The sequence below is a fragment of the Strix aluco genome, chromosome 3 (assembly GCF_031877795.1).
Source record: "Strix aluco isolate bStrAlu1 chromosome 3, bStrAlu1.hap1, whole genome shotgun sequence".
Taxonomy (NCBI): Eukaryota; Metazoa; Chordata; class Aves; order Strigiformes; family Strigidae; genus Strix; species Strix aluco.
In genome coordinates this window covers 82,727,331-82,745,494 of record NC_133933.1, presented here as the reverse complement: position 1 = coordinate 82,745,494, position 18,164 = coordinate 82,727,331, and the positions used below count along the sequence as shown (strand labels likewise).

The 18,164-nt window shown below is 43.4% G+C and overlaps 1 protein-coding gene across 5 annotated transcripts in view; it reads left to right on the top strand.

Moving 5' to 3' along the window:
- Positions 1-17,609, top strand: part of PRDM1 (PR/SET domain 1) — a 65,200-nt gene extending 47,591 nt beyond the window's left edge. For 4 of the 5 annotated variants that reach the window (XM_074819423.1, XM_074819424.1, XM_074819422.1 and 1 more), the window contains 5 exons: positions 1,150-1,269; positions 4,462-4,714; positions 12,507-13,615; positions 13,923-14,051; positions 14,466-17,609. In XM_074819423.1, the coding sequence (XP_074675524.1) occupies positions 1,150-1,269; positions 4,462-4,714; positions 12,507-13,615; positions 13,923-14,051; positions 14,466-15,041 (2,187 nt within the window). In that variant the 3' untranslated portion in view covers positions 15,042-17,609. The remainder of the gene's footprint in view (positions 1-1,149; positions 1,270-4,461; positions 4,715-12,506; positions 13,616-13,922; positions 14,052-14,465) is intronic. The other variant, XM_074819425.1, reaches the window with a different exon arrangement.
- Positions 17,610-18,164: the final 555 nt, after the last annotated feature.

The following is an 18,164-nucleotide window of genomic DNA, read 5'->3' as shown; positions in this document are numbered from 1 at the left end:
TGTCAACCACTTCTGCTGTTCCTGTCTTGTTCTGAAGTCCTGATGAACAAAAAGACAAGAGACAAGATGTGTGAAGGGGATACTATTAATACATTTTGCCGTGAAAGTCTGGTTATAATACCAAATTAATGGGCTTTCTACCTTCCTTTTTTTTCCCGCTCTCTGAGCAGCAGGATCAACCTTGCAAAGGCTTGGGGTTGTTGGTTTACAAAATTGTTGGTTTTCTAACATTGTTCGGACACATTAAATTTAAGCAGATTGGTGAGGAACAGAGAGAGACAAAACCAGTAACTCAGCAGTGTTTTGCAAAGGGTTACTCCAAGGCACGTTCTTCTGAATAATGATGAATTGCTTCCTGATTTGTGGTCAGTGACTTTTTTTGGTATAATTACTGTCAAGAAGGAAGCTGAACAACTAGAATACATTTCTTAGACCTAGCATAGTGGAGCATTTTCATCAAAATCTTTACGCCTTTCTGACCAAACCCACTTGACATATGTTACCGGAACTGCTGACTCCTTTTTATAAGAGGGTGATCTGCGAGTACATGTCCCAAAGCCATTTCGTATTCTGTTTTGTATGCCACTGTATGCTGGTGAGAGAATTGTAGGTTGTCTTTTTTTTTTTTGTTCTCCTTTTAGCTATCAGGATGGGTATAGAGTGAAGAAGCGGGGGGAGGTGGGGGGAAGGTTTCATTTTGATCTGGAGGAGTAGTCATTCCAGTTCCTAACTTATTAGAAAAGTGAGCTCTGTAGCAGTGAAGTGATTGATAGCTATTGAATATTCTTGTTTGCTGGAACTAGACTTCTGCGGGTTGCCTTTGGTGGGAGAAATAACTTCTGAAGATATTTGACAGTCTCTGTACATTTCGCTTACTGTTTCTTCTTGTAAATGTATTTCCACAAAATGCGTTTTTCAGACAGTGTTCATCTTTGGCTTCCGTATGCTCGGTAAGATGCTAGTACCTAACAAAGCTGGTCATATCGTATCCAGCACGGTTGCCAATTTATTTCTGTTTTGCTGACCTGTCACTAAAAACCTCTTGCATCGGTTGCTTTACCTTGTTAAGTTTCGGGGGACAGGGGAGAGGAAGGAAGACTTTTCGATCTCTACTGGCAATGGACTGATCCTGTGCTGCTCTTCTTGTAGGTCACTGGAGTTATAAGCAAAGAGTACATCCCAAAAGGAACGCGCTTTGGACCCCTGGTAGGAGAGATCTATACCAGCGATACGGTTCCCAAGAATGCAAACAGAAAATACTTTTGGCGGGTAAGCAGGAAAAAACAGCACCATGTTGTTGCAGTAAGCAGATCACTAAATGAGTACAGCTGAAGAAGCTGGGTCACTTCCTGCTTCAGACCTGTGTGAATGCAGGGGGCAACTTCTCTACACTGCCAGGCACGAACAGAGCAAACCAAGCAGTGGAGTGAACTAAGCCGAGTAAAAGCCTGACTGTCTTGGGTGTAGGGACTGTGTGGGTGGAGAGAGCGGGGGAGATGCACAGCCCTTCCTGACTCTGTCTTCCAAAATGGATCAGTGCTTGATGGTGTAAAGAAATAGTTCTGCTGCTTGCTGTAGGGGCAGGTTATTTTGCATTTCTTCACAGCGGAAAGTCATTCTTGTTTATGCAAATATCATGTATCCTTGATTTTCCCAGCTACGAAGAAGTTGTGAAAGTGCTGCATCATTTTTTACTCTGGGATTGCGACAAATTTTGTGACATTTTTTTCCTGGGTTTTGAATAGAGCTGCTATAACACAGTGGTGGTGGTCTTCAGAGTATATCATTCAAGTCATAAGATTTTCAAGTCTGCTTCAGAAAGTGTTAAAAGAGCAGCCCACAGATCTTAGTGAAGGGAAAAATCCATTAATACCAGACAAACGCTAGAGGTGATGCCTCATTTCTACTCCATAGTATAAGCTGGAAGGGAGCACCAGCCAGTTTGTTTTGGCTTGGGGAGTCTGTGCTGGGGAATATGCTTCCAGTTTATCAGTTGACATAATCCTCAGTTTCCTTTACAGACCCATTATTAATTGTTAGAGAACATTCCTTCAGCCCCATCTCCTTCCATGGATTTGTTTTGCTGCCTTCTAGTCATTTAGGTTGTGTCTAAATCGGTGGATTTGGGAGTATATCCAAGCCTCAGTGCCCAGGTGCCTGCCTGCCTTAGCAATATTCCAACCTCATATCCAGGTGAAACCCAGGGCAAGCACCAACGTTCCCCACACCCCTTTCTTCCTACCTAATTGCATCACTTTGGTTTTCTCAGATCATCTTTGTGCAATGTAACACAGCATTGCACAGGCAGTTATCTGCATGAGCATTTTTACAAAGCAGGCAACTGTTTTCACATTCACAAGGCTATAAAATGTTTCCTTCAGCTGAATTTTTTGGGAGCTTGTGTCCAGCGTAGGAAGAGACTGGCACGTTGGCCCTAGCCCTGCCAGTTGTTAGTAAGATGGCAGACATTGGGAGGAGGGGCTGCTAACCGTCTTGCAGGACTTTATTCATATATTGCAGCAAGAAAGATGACATCATTCCCATGATGTGATTTTAAGCCTTAATGTGGAGGGATCCTCAGAAATAATATCCTAGCAGCCATCTAAGCATCGTTAAATTCCCTGTTATAATCTCTTGATTCGTTCAAGACAGGCTGCTGCACTGAAAATGAATTCCTTCCTAGGGGTCTGACACAGGCTTGCATATGCAAAGGAAATTGTGGGAGATAACTTCCCACATGTTATTAAAGGCATCCTGGGCTTGCTGGCAGGAGTGGGAACATCTGCTGTGTGCGCGGGGGGACGCTGCCTGCGCCTTGCCCGCGCGAGGGGAGTGGGGCTGCCCGGGGCCAGCGTCATTTCTGGGAACCGCGCCATGACTCAGCACATCTGGTCTCGCCTTCCCCAGAATAGGTGGGAGCCCGGTGGGGTGCCTTTGCCCCGGAGCCGGAGCATCCGTGGCCCTGCCGTGGGAGAGGTGGAGGGCCGGTTTGGGAAGCGGTGGCAGGCGTCAAGCGCCGGAGCCCTGCGTTCCTGGAAGTTTGCGAGCCGGAGTGAGCAGAGAAACCCGAAGGCTCCTCTTGATGCAGCACAACTCGCCAGGCTCCCTTCCATTTTCTCATAACAAACACACCGCAAAATCTCTCGCAAGCCGCTTTGATGAGGCCACATGTATTTCCCCCTTCTCAGTTTACAGGAAGTTACTCTTAAAGAAAGTGATTCTGGTGTTTACGGCCAGCGTTAAAGGGCCAGACTGCCTCGCCCCTCTCTGCCCGCGGCTCTTGAAGGGAGAAGGTCCCGGAGAGGTCCTGGCTGGCCGGCAGGCGCTGGCAGGGTGCACTGCCCGGCCAGGTAGGTGCAAAAGACAGTGGTGTGAACACAAAGGCAGGAACATGCTGTGGAGTGTTTTCTCCCCGAGATAAGCTCTGTCTCCCCTTCGGAAAGGCATTTCCTGCTCAGCGAGGTGTGTTGCTGGTGCAAGCTGCTTCCACTTCAAGGTCTGGCTTTTGCCCGGTCATCTGTTTTGTGAAACCCAGGAACCCCTTTTCATCCAGCATGGAGCTAGTTCCACCTGAGAGTAAGGGGTGTGTTTTTAACAAACGTGTCTCCTGGATTTTTCTTGGTGTGGTGGTGGGTTTTTTTGGTTTTTTTAAATAATTCTCTTATTCTTACCACTTTAAGAAACAATAGCTTCTGTCAGTGATTGGGACTTCTTTACCCCCAAGCTGCTGGGCAGCTTTTAGATTCATGTTTTCTTTCCCTTCTGTGGACAAGCCAGAACGTGTCCCTCAATAGGAAAAGTGACTTCTCATCAACTGGCCCCTCTCCAGGTCTTAAGTTATGGCAGGTGAAGTTCATCTTTGCCTCACCCAGCCTTTCTACAAAAGGGTTACAGTCTAACTATGAGCAAGTGTTGCTTTAGGACTCTGGGGGGGGGTGGAGGATGTTTGCATAGTTTAAACCTTTGGGTGGAGGTGGTAGGAAACTGCGAGTACAGAGGCCATAGAAAAAAGGCGAGAAAGACTCTGACGTAGCACAGCCAGTCAGTCTTATACAGGGGTGACTCAAAGCATTAATGCAAGCATGCACTCAGACCTGCAGTCATTAGCATCACCCACTTGTTGATCATAGCACCAGGAAAAGGACTCTAAGGTAGACTTCACTCAGGGAGAGTACTCTGCATTTCAGATTTTGGGTCTGATTTGTTCATACTAGCAGAGACACAGGCTAAGCAGAAATGGAAAAGGTGACTGTGCACTTACCTTTCAGTAAGCATCTCTTTTCTTAATGCAGAGGATATCATAGTTGGAAAGGGGGGAATGCAGCTTGAATTCTTATTTGAGTAATATCTGCTTGTTAAAAAAAAAAAAAGGCAGCTTATCATTTTTCCCCTCTGGACTCTGTGCGCACGTGTTGCATATTGTGCATATATATATTCGTAAGTGCTTCCTCTCTATTCCAGATCTATTCAAGTGGTGAGCTTCACCACTTCATTGACGGATTTAACGAGGACAAGAGCAACTGGATGCGTTATGTAAACCCCGGCTACTCTGTTCAGGAACAGAACTTGGCTGCTTGTCAGAATGGAATGAACATCTACTTCTACACCATAAAGCCCATCCCTGCCAACCAAGAGCTGCTTGTGTGGTATTGCCGAGACTTTGCAGAGAGGCTGCACTATCCCTCCTCCAGAGAGCTGACAGTGATGAACCTCAGTAAGTGGATTACAGTATAAATGAGGAATGCTAGTAATGTCTCTTCTGCCTATATGATCTAATAATAAGTAGTATAATTACACAGCTGCATCGTTTGTTGTGTCACAGTAGGTAGCTCGGAGTGGAAAAGGGGAATTAAAAAACTCAACACAACAGAACGAGTTCCCTGTGCCTGTTCAAATTTAAACAGATTATAAAAAATTTGAACAGTTACTGGTTTACAATCTGAGTTTTATCTGATGAAATTCTGGACAGACAACCTGAATATATCCTCTGCCTTCAGAACCAAAGATGTTGGTTTACTCTCGGACTTTACAAGTCCGGTTCCCATAGTGCGTTGAGCAAAAGTCTGCTTTCATATCGCATACTAAAGGCTGTCCAGTCATGCTCCCAAAAGGCTGCCCTCGCTGTACAAGGAAGTGGCCATGTGCCATGACTCTGTCTAGGTGTCTGACAAAATACGTGTTTGTTGCCTAATGCTCTTTGAGACTTGCATCTACGCTTACTTATCGTATGGGAGCAAACCTCCTGTGGTCTTCTCATCTGGTTACTTGTTTTTTCAGCTCAGTGTATTTTGTCCCTGTTTCTTGGCTGTATAGCACAGCTTTCGTTTTCTGTTCAAAAATAATAGCACTGGTAACAGGAGGAAGAGGTATTTCCAGGAGTTCATCTCTGTGTTCCTCTGTGGTTTCTGACCATTTCCAGCCTCAGCACTTTTTACTCATAGCTTAATCACTGCCTAGCACCTCACCCAGAGCCCCTTGGAGGGAGGGAGAGATTCTTGCTGACTTCTCAGTTCAACTCTTAGGCTGCCTCCCCTCCTGCTAGCTGCTCTGAGATAGAGCAGAGCATTCTTTTGTCCTTCTGCCAGAGTCTACACTGAGATTTGAGGGAAAAATGGCAGGCAGGTTTTTTTACAAAAAGGACTATTTGCTGTTATTTGGTAACAAATAATGGGTTATAAAATGCGAGTGTTACTTTGGGGGTCATTGAGCTAAAATGTATCCCCACATCATGAAAATGATGTCACAAATTGAGATTAATCAAAAGTACATCTATCCTCTGTGGATGTCGTCCTTTCACCATTTTTTGGTCTGTCACTAAAAATTATAGAAGAAAATTTGCTTTATTCTAATGGCAGAGGGGAGAGGGAGGGAATGTCCTATGCTGCTATATTCTCTATTCAAAAAAAAAAAATCTCACTGACTCTGTCATCTGTGCACATACGTCATTTCACCACTCGCTGTGCAGTTTCATCTTATGATACAATGAAATGTTGGCTTTTCAGTGGGACCTGCAGGTGGGATGAGATAACAGCATTAAGGGTTCCTGTGGATGAGGAGTTTGCAAAAATCCAGCCAGACACATTTGGCCACGAGCTACGAGGATACACAAATGCAGCCTCGGTTTCCTGCATCTGCTGGCATCTTAGGTTGCCTTGCAGAAGTAGCGAGGAATGTATTTGTCAAGTGTCAATAATTACCTGGTTAGTCTTACTCAGGTCAAAAATAGGGTCTGGACATGTGCAGAATAATCCATTTTAGTAAAAGTAGGCTCAATATCTGGATTTAAAGAAATGGGATCTTGAGCAACAATTGTGTAGTTCAGCCTTAACATTCAAAAAAACAATCTTCCCAGACACTGAGATCGAAATATCCTTTCTTCTTTTTAAAGATAATTCTGTGTAAACCATTTAGAAATTTTATGTTAGCCCCCTCCACCTAAAGAAAATAGCAGTTCAGAAAAATGAGAAAAAGTGCTCAATTTTTTTGTCTTTTCTACTCATCTTTGTGACAAACACATTCAGGCCTAAAGTCTGCAGTTGGGCCAGAAACCCTACAGGTACTGTAAGGACTGAGGCTTTTTAAAGTTTCAGTGCCCTTTCTTGAAAAGTACAGGAAAAAAAATCCAGAGGTCTCCCAAAGATGCTTATTTGCTGAAGGCCCTGTAGCAACAGTGCAAGCAGGGATGGTTTTTCCAGCATAGTACTGGAACCAGATGAGTTTAAAGTGAAACTGTTCAGTTTCCTCCTTCTTCCTAGGCCACTTCTAGTTAAATCTAAGATTAGCGAGTGTCCTGTTGCCTCTCCAGCCTCTCTCTATCGCAAACCTGGCCAAGGTGCCCTCACACTGTGTTCATCTATGAATAAAGTGCAGAAGGCTTCTCCCCAGATCGCTTGGATCCTTCATCTGCTGCCTGCTGCAGATGCGGGGCTTAGCCCCATCAAAACATCTTAACACAGTCTTGCTTGGGGGGACCCACCACCAGTCACCTCCTCCACCTGCTAGGAAGTCAGGAAAGCCCTCTCCAGCCAAACAGATTGCTAATAATTCTCTGTTTAAAGTGGCACAGCTTCCCTCAGAGGAGCAGGTGAGCTTCACTGCCTCTCCCAGCTCCTGGCTGCAGGTTTTGGCACCCTCTGAGGAATAGGGAGGGGAAGTTGGAGCCCAGGTCCCACCACAGGCTGAAGTCAGGACTCCCTCCTGCTGGGACACATGCCGGCACAAGCATGGGGCAGCAGCACTGCCAGCCCATGGTCGTGGTGAGTTGTGCCCAGCTCCCTCCCTCCACCACGTCTTGGCTGTGCAGAGCATGCCGGTGCCCGCAGGAGGCTTTGGAAGAGCTGTGCCTTGGCTGGTTGCCCAGCCCGGCACAGGAGAGGCCACCTGGGACACACACCTACGGAGAGCTTTCAGTCTTGCCAACTTAAAATATAGGCAGCTGCTTTAGGTGCCTCAGGGGTTTTGGGATCACGGTCTTGGAGTTCAACACCTCAGTTCCTCTTTAAGCACCCGGGCGGGATGGGCCTCCAGGGAAAAATGTATCAGGGAATTTCTCTGGCTTTATTTCCTGTAATTAGTGGCCTCAAAAATGAGAGAACTACCACTTTAGAGCATAAATATATTTACACATCCACATATAACATCTACTTGCCTCTGTAACAGCAAACTTTCAAATTAAAGGTAACTTCTCCAGCGTTAGTTCGTTTGCGCTGTAGAAGGAAAGCATCCAGATTCAAGGCAGCAATTAGGCATGTGCTTAGTTATGGGTTTAACCCTGTCCTGTGTGTTTTCTTCAACTGGGGCCTTTGACCCAGTCCTTCAGACGCTGAAGCACACACCTACCTTCACAGCCGTGATTAGCTCCGAGTGGAGCTACGTAACTTCAAGTGGATGTTGAAGTGCCTGCAAGGAGTTGCACAACAGTGGTAGAGGCAAGACTCCTGCATTATCCCAGAGGTGCAAATACAGTCTCGTTTTGAACGATCCCCTTCTTTCTGTCTGTTTTAAGGCCACTGATGTTGTTTTCTATGAAGATTTGAGATACATCACCTTCAGATGGTGCCATTGTCCAGTAAATGGTTTTAAGTGCAGTGGCACAAGATTTTGATATTCTGCTGGCCAAAAATCAATTTTCGGTAGTTTCTTCAATATGCTTAAACTCATTCAACTGGGCCGTCAGATTGTCCTTTAGTCTGTGATACTTTATTTTTGGACTAGTGAACAGACTGAGGAAATCTGCTTTGGTGGTCCCACATAGTTTAGCATTTCATTCGTACCTCATTGTAGGGGGATTATTTGAGGACGGAGGGTGTAGAAGGTAACAGTTTAAAAAAAAATACCCCACCCCCCCCCCCCAAACAATTACATTGACTCAGGACATGACTATTTGATAATAATGTTCATGTATTGCAATCATATGATGCAACTTCCTGCTGCTCATGTTGTGTTTGTCTCCTCAGTCAAGTATGGGCAGGTGACATCTTTTTGGTCAAGCTTAAGAAAAAAAGTTGGAGTTGAGGGAACACAATTTGCATATTTACAAAACACTTGGCAATCTTTTTGTTTCATTAATAGGTTTAACAAGATATTATTTTAAATCTTTAGGATTTTATGAAGATAAACTTTTTAATACTTGTTTCTTAAATGTGATTTTTTTTTTTTCTCTTTTCTTCTTCCTGCTGGCCCTGACACGCTGGCCGTTAGCTAAGTCCTGCCGTTCGCTTTCCCTTTTGTTTATGGGCAGTTTCACTTTCTGGTTTTGAAGCTTCTCTGTTTGGGTTGAGAGGAAACATCTGCACTTGCTTAAAAAAAAATGCCTCCTGGAATCTTCAAAAGAGCTCAGGAAAATGATTTTGAAATGATATGAAAGGTTGTCTTCACAAAACCAGAATTTGGGGGCTAAAGTTGACTTAATATTGAGGATTATTTGAAGGCTCTCTTAAAGACCTTCTCTGAGCAAAATGTTTTCAAAGGCATGTCTTGGACTTTGAAAGACAAGACCCTGCCTTGGACACATTTAGAAAACAGATGATCAAATTATATACTTCTAAATGTTGGTCTCTGTTCTCATTTTGAGTGGAAACACTCTTTGTTTTGCCTGCTTCACAACTTCGAGGTTCTCTTTCTACTAGCAAAAGAGGTGCTTAATTTAGATCGAAAATGTGAATCGGCATAATTAAGCTCCACCACTCTCAAAGTGTTCAGTACCATCTCACTCCTGAAATTACTATTGAAATTACTGTCTACCTACAACCGTTTTTCAAATTTTTAGAAAAAAACAGGTCATTGTTTTTATGAAGTCTTTCTCAGGCTACAGCTTGGGAGCAAAAGAAATGAGAGCAAAGCCTAGAGCTATGCAGCAGTCTGTAGCTGGAACACCACCCACATTGGAGTGACTTCAGGCAGCCCCTCCGCTCAAGTTTTATTAATGCTTAAAAGTATCAGAAGTTCTGTCTCTTTTCCTCTTGTGCACACTCACTAAGCTCAGATCTGAGCAAATAATCTGTTGACCTTAGTTAGAAGTGGATCAGGCTCCTGAAGAGGCACGTCTGGGTTATTTTCTTTCTTTTTCCCCCTCTCCCCTCCGATCAGTAACTTACAAATGCAGCTGCACTGTTCTTGTTTTGTCATGAACCTCTTTTCTGTGTGTGTCTCTGACCACAGAAACTAGACAGATCTTGGAAGAGTATGTGGCTATATTTAGTGTATGTATGTATATGGGGGTGGGAGGGAGAAGTGCATTTCAAGAGTGAGAGGGAGACGTTGTGATCGGTAAGAACCTAAGTCTAAAATCACAAGTTTTAAAAAAATCTATTTATAAGAAATACCTCCCTCTAACTTTGAACTATGACTCCTTTAAGAGTAACAAGAATGGCTGTAAACCTTTCAATCAGTTTCAGTCCTGGTTTAAATCCACGTTCAGTATAAAACATAAGAACCTCTCCTTGGCCCCTGACATTACCTTCTCTTATTTTACACAGTGCTGACACACTTGTTTATGTTTTTATCTCTGTGGTGTTCCCAAGTGTCCCTTGTGCTCAGATAATAGGGGAGAAAACCAAGAGGGCATTTATGGATGAAAGGTAGCTTGCAAACTAAAGAGCGCTGTCACAGACTTGAAAAATTATCTTTAAACATTGCAACTTCCGTCCACAAATGGAAATTAGTAGGAGGAAAGGCTTTACCAGGAAAACTTTGAAGGGAAGGAAAGAGCAATTGTCTTCACTCTGTCAAGTAGGGACATGGGCCTGTTGCACAAAGAAAGTTATGTTCTCACTGTGAGCTTCCTTTCTGTCACTCACGGGCTTGCTCTGGCACGTAAGGCTCATATGTCCCCACCCTGATTTTTAACCTTGTGACAGTAGGAGCCATTCCTCCAGCTGAAGCAGCCCCGGTTTGTCTATCACTTTTCCAGCAGTGCCAGCACTTCTCCTTCCTCTTCCCCTCCCCCTGGATTTTTTTCTTTAAAAGAGAAAAGTGTCAATTTGAACTTCCTGCTCGACAGACCCCACTGAGAAACTGATATGGGCCTGATAAGGTGGTATTTATTTATTTTTCCTGCTGCAAGGCTTCACAAGTCCTGCTTCTCCCCCCCCACCCCCCACCCCCCCGCCCAGCTTTCAGTACATCCCAGTCTCGATACTTCCCAGTGCTGATAGCGTCACTGGGAATATTTGCTCTGAGACGCTGGCGTGGTGACAGGCAGCTGATAAGAAGACGTACATAATATTATCCACTTCTTGAACCTAGTAGGAATTCTATGTTATACTCAAAAATCGGGATGGGCGTTTAGAAAATGAGTTACCAGTCCACAAGTACAAAATGACCAAATAAAGTAGATGATTTTTAATGCCAGACAATGTGACACGCTATTAGTTTATTTTTGAAAGAGCTCTGCATTAAACTTTTAACATCAAGAGAAGTATCTGCGCGCTTCTGTGTGTACGTGCTTGCTCTACAACACACCCTATGTTTTATCATAAGTATTTTAATTGAACATAACTGTGTTCCATTACATTTCATTGCAACTTGAAAATACACAAACTGCCCACGTATCTCAGACTAAATTTGCTTGCTACCAGTCTAATGCTGTTTGAAAAAGGATGCTGCTGTAAAAGTGGGTTGCTATGAGTAGGAGCATGCTTTGAAAGCAGCTGTTTTCTTGGATACGTTTAATAAATGGCTGTTCTTTGCCTTATAGGGTAATGTTGCCAAATGATAGATTCTGTCAGGGTAGTGAATAGTGAAGCAAAGAATCCACATTGGAAGCGGCGTGGTCATTGCTTGTTCCCATCTTCCTCACTGGGTTCAGCTGGTCCTCCAAAAATCAGAAATAACTGTTTCTCACCTCAGTCACAAAAGTAGAAACTTGGTTAAAGGGCTGCAATACTTTCAAGTCACACACCTACTGGCATTGACTTGTACCTCCTGATGGAAAACCTTGCACAGAGCTAACCACAAATATGAAACCTTCTTGTAGTTTTTCCCCTATAATAAAATTATCTTAGAATTCATAATTTCAAGATTATATAACTATCAACTTTGGGAGATGAGATAAAAGCAGACATCTTTTTCTATTGAAGACATCTTTCAGTGTACTGTTTATATTATATTATGTCCAGATAACAAGGTAGAGTCTTTGAATACAAATAAACAGTGTATGCACTGGACTGAACCGAATGGATGCTGGCTTCTATGTCCTTGCTGTCCTTGTAAATACATATTTCTTTTCCTTTTTTTTTTTTTTTTTTTTTAAAGTACATTTCAACTTAAGCTGGAGCCAACCAGTCTTGCTTTCTTTTGCTTTGCTTCAGCATTTTTTTTATAAAGTACAGCTGTAAGCAGGGGAGTTTTGCACAGACTGAATGCCACAGAAATCTGCAGTAAATAGTCTGCTTTGTTGTAGATGTTCCTAAGCAGTATATTTAATGAGTAATGATCTGTTTACTGATGGAGAATACCTTCTCTTTGAAGAAGGCTTTCATCCTAGCCAGCCATGGTTTTTTTGGTACTGTAAGTAATTGAACTGGCTGGTGAAGTGACTGCTGTGGTTTGGCAAAAGCCGATTTGTCATGCCTTGTTATTTTACTGAGGAACATTTCTGGGAGCTTGCGTTCTGCAAAGTTCTTCTATTAAACCTGTATTGTGAACAAATGCTTGTTACTGCATTTATTAGAAATACTGCTTAAATAGACATTCAACAGCAAAGCTAGTCAAATTTAAGGGGAAAGAAAGGTGAAATCAGTTTGCAAAGTGGAGACTAGCACTCTGCAACTGAATCATCATCCAGATCTTAAATTAAATCTTAAATTAACAGTGCTTTTTATTAACACTTAACACCAGAAAGCATTTCTTCACACAGAAATTAGTTTTTTGGCAAGTTAAGTGGTTGCTCGTCTCCAAGAGGGGCCTTTCCTTCCCATTAAACTTGTAGGAGTTCAACTGTGTTTTGAAAAGAGATAATGACGGTGGCATATCTAAATAATCATTACCTTGCCTTTGTATTTCAGCACAAACCCACGTTAATCCAAAGCAGCACAGTGCTGATAAAGATGAGCTCTATCAGAAAAGCATCCCAAAGAAGGAGCACAGTGTGAAAGAAATCCTGAAAATGGAATCCAGTCATCCAAAAGGAAAAGACTTCTTCCAGACCAACATTTCACCAGTTACTCCAGAGAAAGACTTGGATGATTTGCATAAGAACTATAGCCCGGAGAGGTGTTTCTTCCCTCGAGTTGTCTACCCGATCCGACCTCACATTCCAGAAGACTATCTGAAAGCTTCCTTAGCATACGGGATGGACAGACCCAGCTACGTTACTCACTCACCCATCCAGACGTCTACTACGCCGAGTCCTTCTGGGAGGAGCAGCCCAGACCAAAGTTTAAAAAGTTCAAGCCCTCACAGCAGTCCAGGGGTCACGGTTTCACCTCTGGCACCTCCTTCCCAAGAGCACAGAGAGCCGTACTCTTACTTGAATGGATCGTATGGCTCAGAAGGATTGGGGTCTTATCCTGGATATGCACCCCCTGGCCACATCCCACCTGCCTTTCTACCGTCCTATAACCCTCACTACCCCAAATTCCTGTTACCTCCATTCAATATGAGCTGTAATAACCTGAGCGCTTTGAACAATATCAATGGCATCAACAATTTCAATCTCTTCCCAAGGATGTATCCTCTTTATGGCAACCTGCTCAGCGGAGGTAGCCTTTCCCACCACATGTTGAACCCCACCACGCTCCCCAGTTCATTGCCCAGTGAAGGAGGCCGTCGATTGCTGCAGCCTGATCATCCAAGAGACTTCCTGATACCAGCACCTAACAGTGCCTTCTCTATCACGGGCGCTGCTGCCAGCATGAAGGACAAGCCATGCAGCCCTACCAGCGGGTCACCCACAGCTGGTACAGCAGCCAGTTCAGAACACATAATGCAACCTAAACCTACCTCAGTGGTGTTGGCTGCCACCGGTGGTGAAGAAGCCATGAATCTCATTAAAAGTAAGAGGAATGTGACCGGTTACAAAACCCTCCCATACCCACTGAAGAAGCAGAATGGGAAGATCAAGTACGAATGCAATGTCTGCTCCAAGACCTTTGGCCAGCTCTCCAATCTGAAGGTAGGCAGTGGAGAATAGGGCATGAGACTTCTTGGAAGGCTCTGGTTTCTCCCTATAGGCTATCTAGGAAAAGTAGGGACAGGCCTCCCTTGCTTGTTAGGCTATTTATCAGTCTGGGCTTAACATGGCACCCCCCAGCGAGAAAGCATGGTTGTAAAGACAGTGTTTAATACTGACACCACCTAATTAACTAGATAACATTGTATTTTGGCAATGGGAATCCTCTGCTAACTTTAGGAAACATCTGAAAGTACTTTTGTTACAGTACTGGAAACTGCAAATTGTTAATTGCTTTGTTTCTCCCTAGGTGCACCTCCGAGTACACAGCGGAGAGAGACCATTTAAATGCCAGACTTGCAATAAAGGCTTCACGCAGCTGGCTCACCTCCAGAAGCACTATCTGGTACACACGGGAGAAAAACCCCACGAGTGTCAGGTATGTAACACACCACAGAGACAACTCCCCTTGGAGGCCGAAGGGACAGCAGGGCTCGTGCACACCCTGTACAGCGTGTGGGGGGAGCTGCGTCACAAACCCGTGGCTGCTCAGGGCTGGAGTCTGTATCTCAGCTGTTTCCAGCCCTCGTGCAGCAGCACCTGTGAGACAGCAGTGTTCCCTTTAGCCTGCTAGAGCAACATCTGCCTGATACAGTTTTGCCATCGGCCGTACTCAAAATGCTGTTCATCGATATTTAAATAAAAAAGGTGGGGATTTTTGTCCCTTTGTGAGAAAGTGTGAAGATATAGAAAGCTGCTGCTTCATCCTGCCGTCTCCTCCTAGGTGTCTGCGATTTAAACCATAAAATCCCCTCCCACTCATTCACTGTTTCTCTGCCACCCCCCCCATTAGGTTTGTCACAAGCGGTTCAGCAGCACCAGCAATCTCAAAACCCACCTGCGGCTCCACTCTGGAGAGAAGCCTTACCAGTGCAAGCTCTGCCCGGCCAAATTCACCCAGTTTGTGCACCTGAAGCTGCACAAGCGTCTCCACACCCGCGAACGTCCCCATAAATGCATCCACTGCCACAAGAGCTACATTCACCTCTGCAGCCTCCAGGTCCACCTGAAGGGCAACTGCCCCGTCGCCCCTGCCTCCGGCCTCTCCATGGAGGACCTGAATCGAATCAACGAGGAGATCGAGAAGTTCGACATCAGTGACAATGCTGACAAGTTGGAAGAAGTGGAGGACAATATCGACTTAACATCGATTGTGGAGAAGGATATACTGACCATGCTCAGGAGGGAAATGGAAGGAGCTAATCTGAAGGTATCTCTACAGAGGAACCTGGGAAATGGACTTATCTCCTCAGGATGCAACCTTTACGAGTCGTCAGATATGTCAATTATGAAGTTGCCTCACGGTCACCCACTACCTCTGTTACCTGTAAAGGTCAAGCAAGAAACAGTTGAACCAATGGACCCTTAAGACTTTTTGGCAAAGTGATTTTTTTTTTTTTATTTATGACTTGGCAAGTCAGGGTGCCTGTAGCAGTTGCTTGTACATAGTTCCAATGCTGCAAAGCAATCTTGGCTTACAGTAGTTTCCCTACGCTCTCCAGCTGAAAGAAGGAACTCCAAAGTTACTGTTTTCTCAGGGCATAAAAAGGGGCAAAGGACTGTGCATTGCCTCGCCAGTTACTAAAAGACAATCATCTATCCATAATTATTTTTTCAATGATAGTACTTCATAATTTATTATGCAATTAATCATTCTAAAAGCAATAATTAGGAAAATGTTTACAATGACTGGAAAATTCATTGTAATTTTTACTTTAAATGTTTTTATTTTTTGTTTTATGGCCATTCTTTGTAGATATTTTTTTCTGCACATCTGTTTTAAGAACCTAAGATTGGGGTTTCAGTAAATGTTTTATGTACCAATGTCTTTTAAACAAATGTGGTTTTTCATATTGCCAAAGTTGGACATTTGACATACAGAATCCTAGATCCGTTGGTTTGAAAAAAATGCTGTGTACTTTTATTGCAAATCACCCCACTGGGAATTGAAAAAAAAAACCCAAACAAACCAACCCAGAGTAGCAGCAAGCAGGGAAGAAACTGCTACTCCTGCCTCTCTGAGGATAGGAGAGAGATTCTTCTACCTGCAGCTCTACCCAGAACAGATGTGGCACAGCACACACCTACCTGCCGTGGACAATACCACAGGTTTTTAGAAAACAGCTCTAGCCCCACACATTGTCATATAACTTTATGACCAAAGGAATGCATCAGCTTAAAGTGGCTCTTCCAAAATAAAATATCACTTACATTCTTTTATTTCCAAAAGCAGTTTAAAAGCAAACACACAAATATTCTTAATATTCTGCCTACAAGGAGGTTTTTGGCAGACTTCTTTCTTTTTGGTTTTTTTTTTTTTTTTTTTTTTGGCCAGAGCCTTCCAGGGATATAAAAAAGATGGTCAGATTCTCTGAGAAAGAAGGGGTTCGGTTTTACTTGTATTTTCCTCTCCCACTTTGCCTGGGTAGAAGTGGGGAACAAAGTCCTTTCCTGGCACATACATTTTTTTTCTTCCTTCCTGTACGACTCAGATTTTTCTCAGTATTTGTGTTTGTACATTTTGTGGTTAATTTAATTAAAGAAGAAAAGGGCATTGCAAAGTTGTTGAACAACAATTACCTCAGTGCTTGTGTCCAGTGGTGCAGACAATGCTGTTTTATCTAAATGCTTTGCTACTTTAGAGAAGAAACCAAAATGTGCACAGGGAAAGATAGAATGCACGTCCTTTTATCTTTTTGTATTGCTAAGCCCAAAGATGATACGGTGATGTTTGAGGTGTAGCAAAGAATACATGTATATTTATAGATATATTTATACCACTATACTATATATGTATATGTATATATATTTATACCACTTAAGTTGTGAGCCAAACCATGTAATAAAACCTATTTTTCATCTAAGTGTGAAAATCAAATGTTATCCAGTTTTGCATATTACCAGTGACCTCAAAACCAGAAGGTTGTACTAAGGCATTTATGGCTTGCGAGTACGCACGCGCAGCTCCACAGCTGAAGCCTGAACTTGCAAACACCGTATGTGAATAACGTCACCCACACGTGGTGACTCGGCGAATTCAGTGGGAATGACCCTGTTTGCAGGATGGGGGTCACCGGTCCCCTGTTCTCCCGGCAGTCTGTACTGGGCAGAAGGAGGCGGGTGGTCAGTGAGCAAACAGCCAGAAAATGTAACTGAAAGAACTTGAAAAGAAGCCAAATACGACCCGTGCGTGGTGTGTTCACAAAAGACCGTGAAGGGCAGGATGGAAAGTAGTTGGGATGAGCCCCTCGTCTCGTTTTACCCTGCCATTAACAAGTTGCATGGTCAACTCGCATAAATACAAATAGCATTATTACACACCTCCCCTCCACGTATATTTTTCTGTCTGGTTATGTTCTTAACAAATTTTAAAATAGCCCACTTCAGCAATCCAGGATTTGGTGATCTTTTTTTCAGCAAACTTCACTTCAATGCCTTCTGTTAAAAACCAAACGATCCTGAAATACAAGTCTGTCAACACAGCTTTTGAAGGACTACAGTTCATTACATTTCCACTCCTGCAAATTGTGAGGCTGACATCTTTTAAATGTAGCAATAGTTCATAATATAGTACTTACTTGTAGGATAAACCAAAGTATCACTACTCTGTCACTGGACACACACTTTTCCTGTTATTTGCCTGTAGTGCTTTCTTGTATTTGATACAAATTTTACAAGAATTTATATGCATCAGCTTTAAGAATTGTTACTTCTCTTTACTGTTCCCCCCTTCCCTTAGAAGTTTTACATGTGAATGTAGCAACAATCAACAGTGTTTTGGGGTTTTTTTGTCTCTCTTAAGAAAGACTCTGACCAAAGTTAACAGGCTTTTTACTTTGCTAGAACAACAAACTATCATATGTTTACGTATTGGTTTACATCATTATTTATGTGCAAATTGTCAAATGTAAATTAAATATAAGTGTTCATTGCTTTACGGATGCTTCCCTTGTCTTCAATCTCTCTGCACCGACTGCATGTGCAGCCTGGTTGCGGGGCGCCTTCCCCTCCCAGCCTCAAAGGGGGATGATGTCCCCAGCAATGCCGACTTCTGCCTTTGCGGGCTCTGATTTTCCACGACTGAAAGTTGCAAACAGCAATGCCAGAGCCGAACACCCTGGCTTTGTTATTTACAGTGCTCTCATCAGTTTTAGACAATACCTTTAAAAAAACCCACTAATTTTTTTAAAAAACCCAAGAATTTTCAGTGTTTCAATGGAAATACTTGAATGCTATCTGCCTCGCCGATATGTGACCAGGGTTCTCATTTACATTTTTCCAAATGATTATCATTTCTGGCCTGAAACCCTAACCACTGGGACCACAATGACACACTCAAAATGTCAGCGTGAGACCACTTAGTCCTATATCAATGTGGTGGGAACTGCATTCAAAACAAATGTGGATCTGTTTTCACTGCTCACAAAGGAGATGTGAATGCGAACTAAATCCAGGAGGTCAAGTGTCCGTTCCTCCACCACCTCAGCCAAAA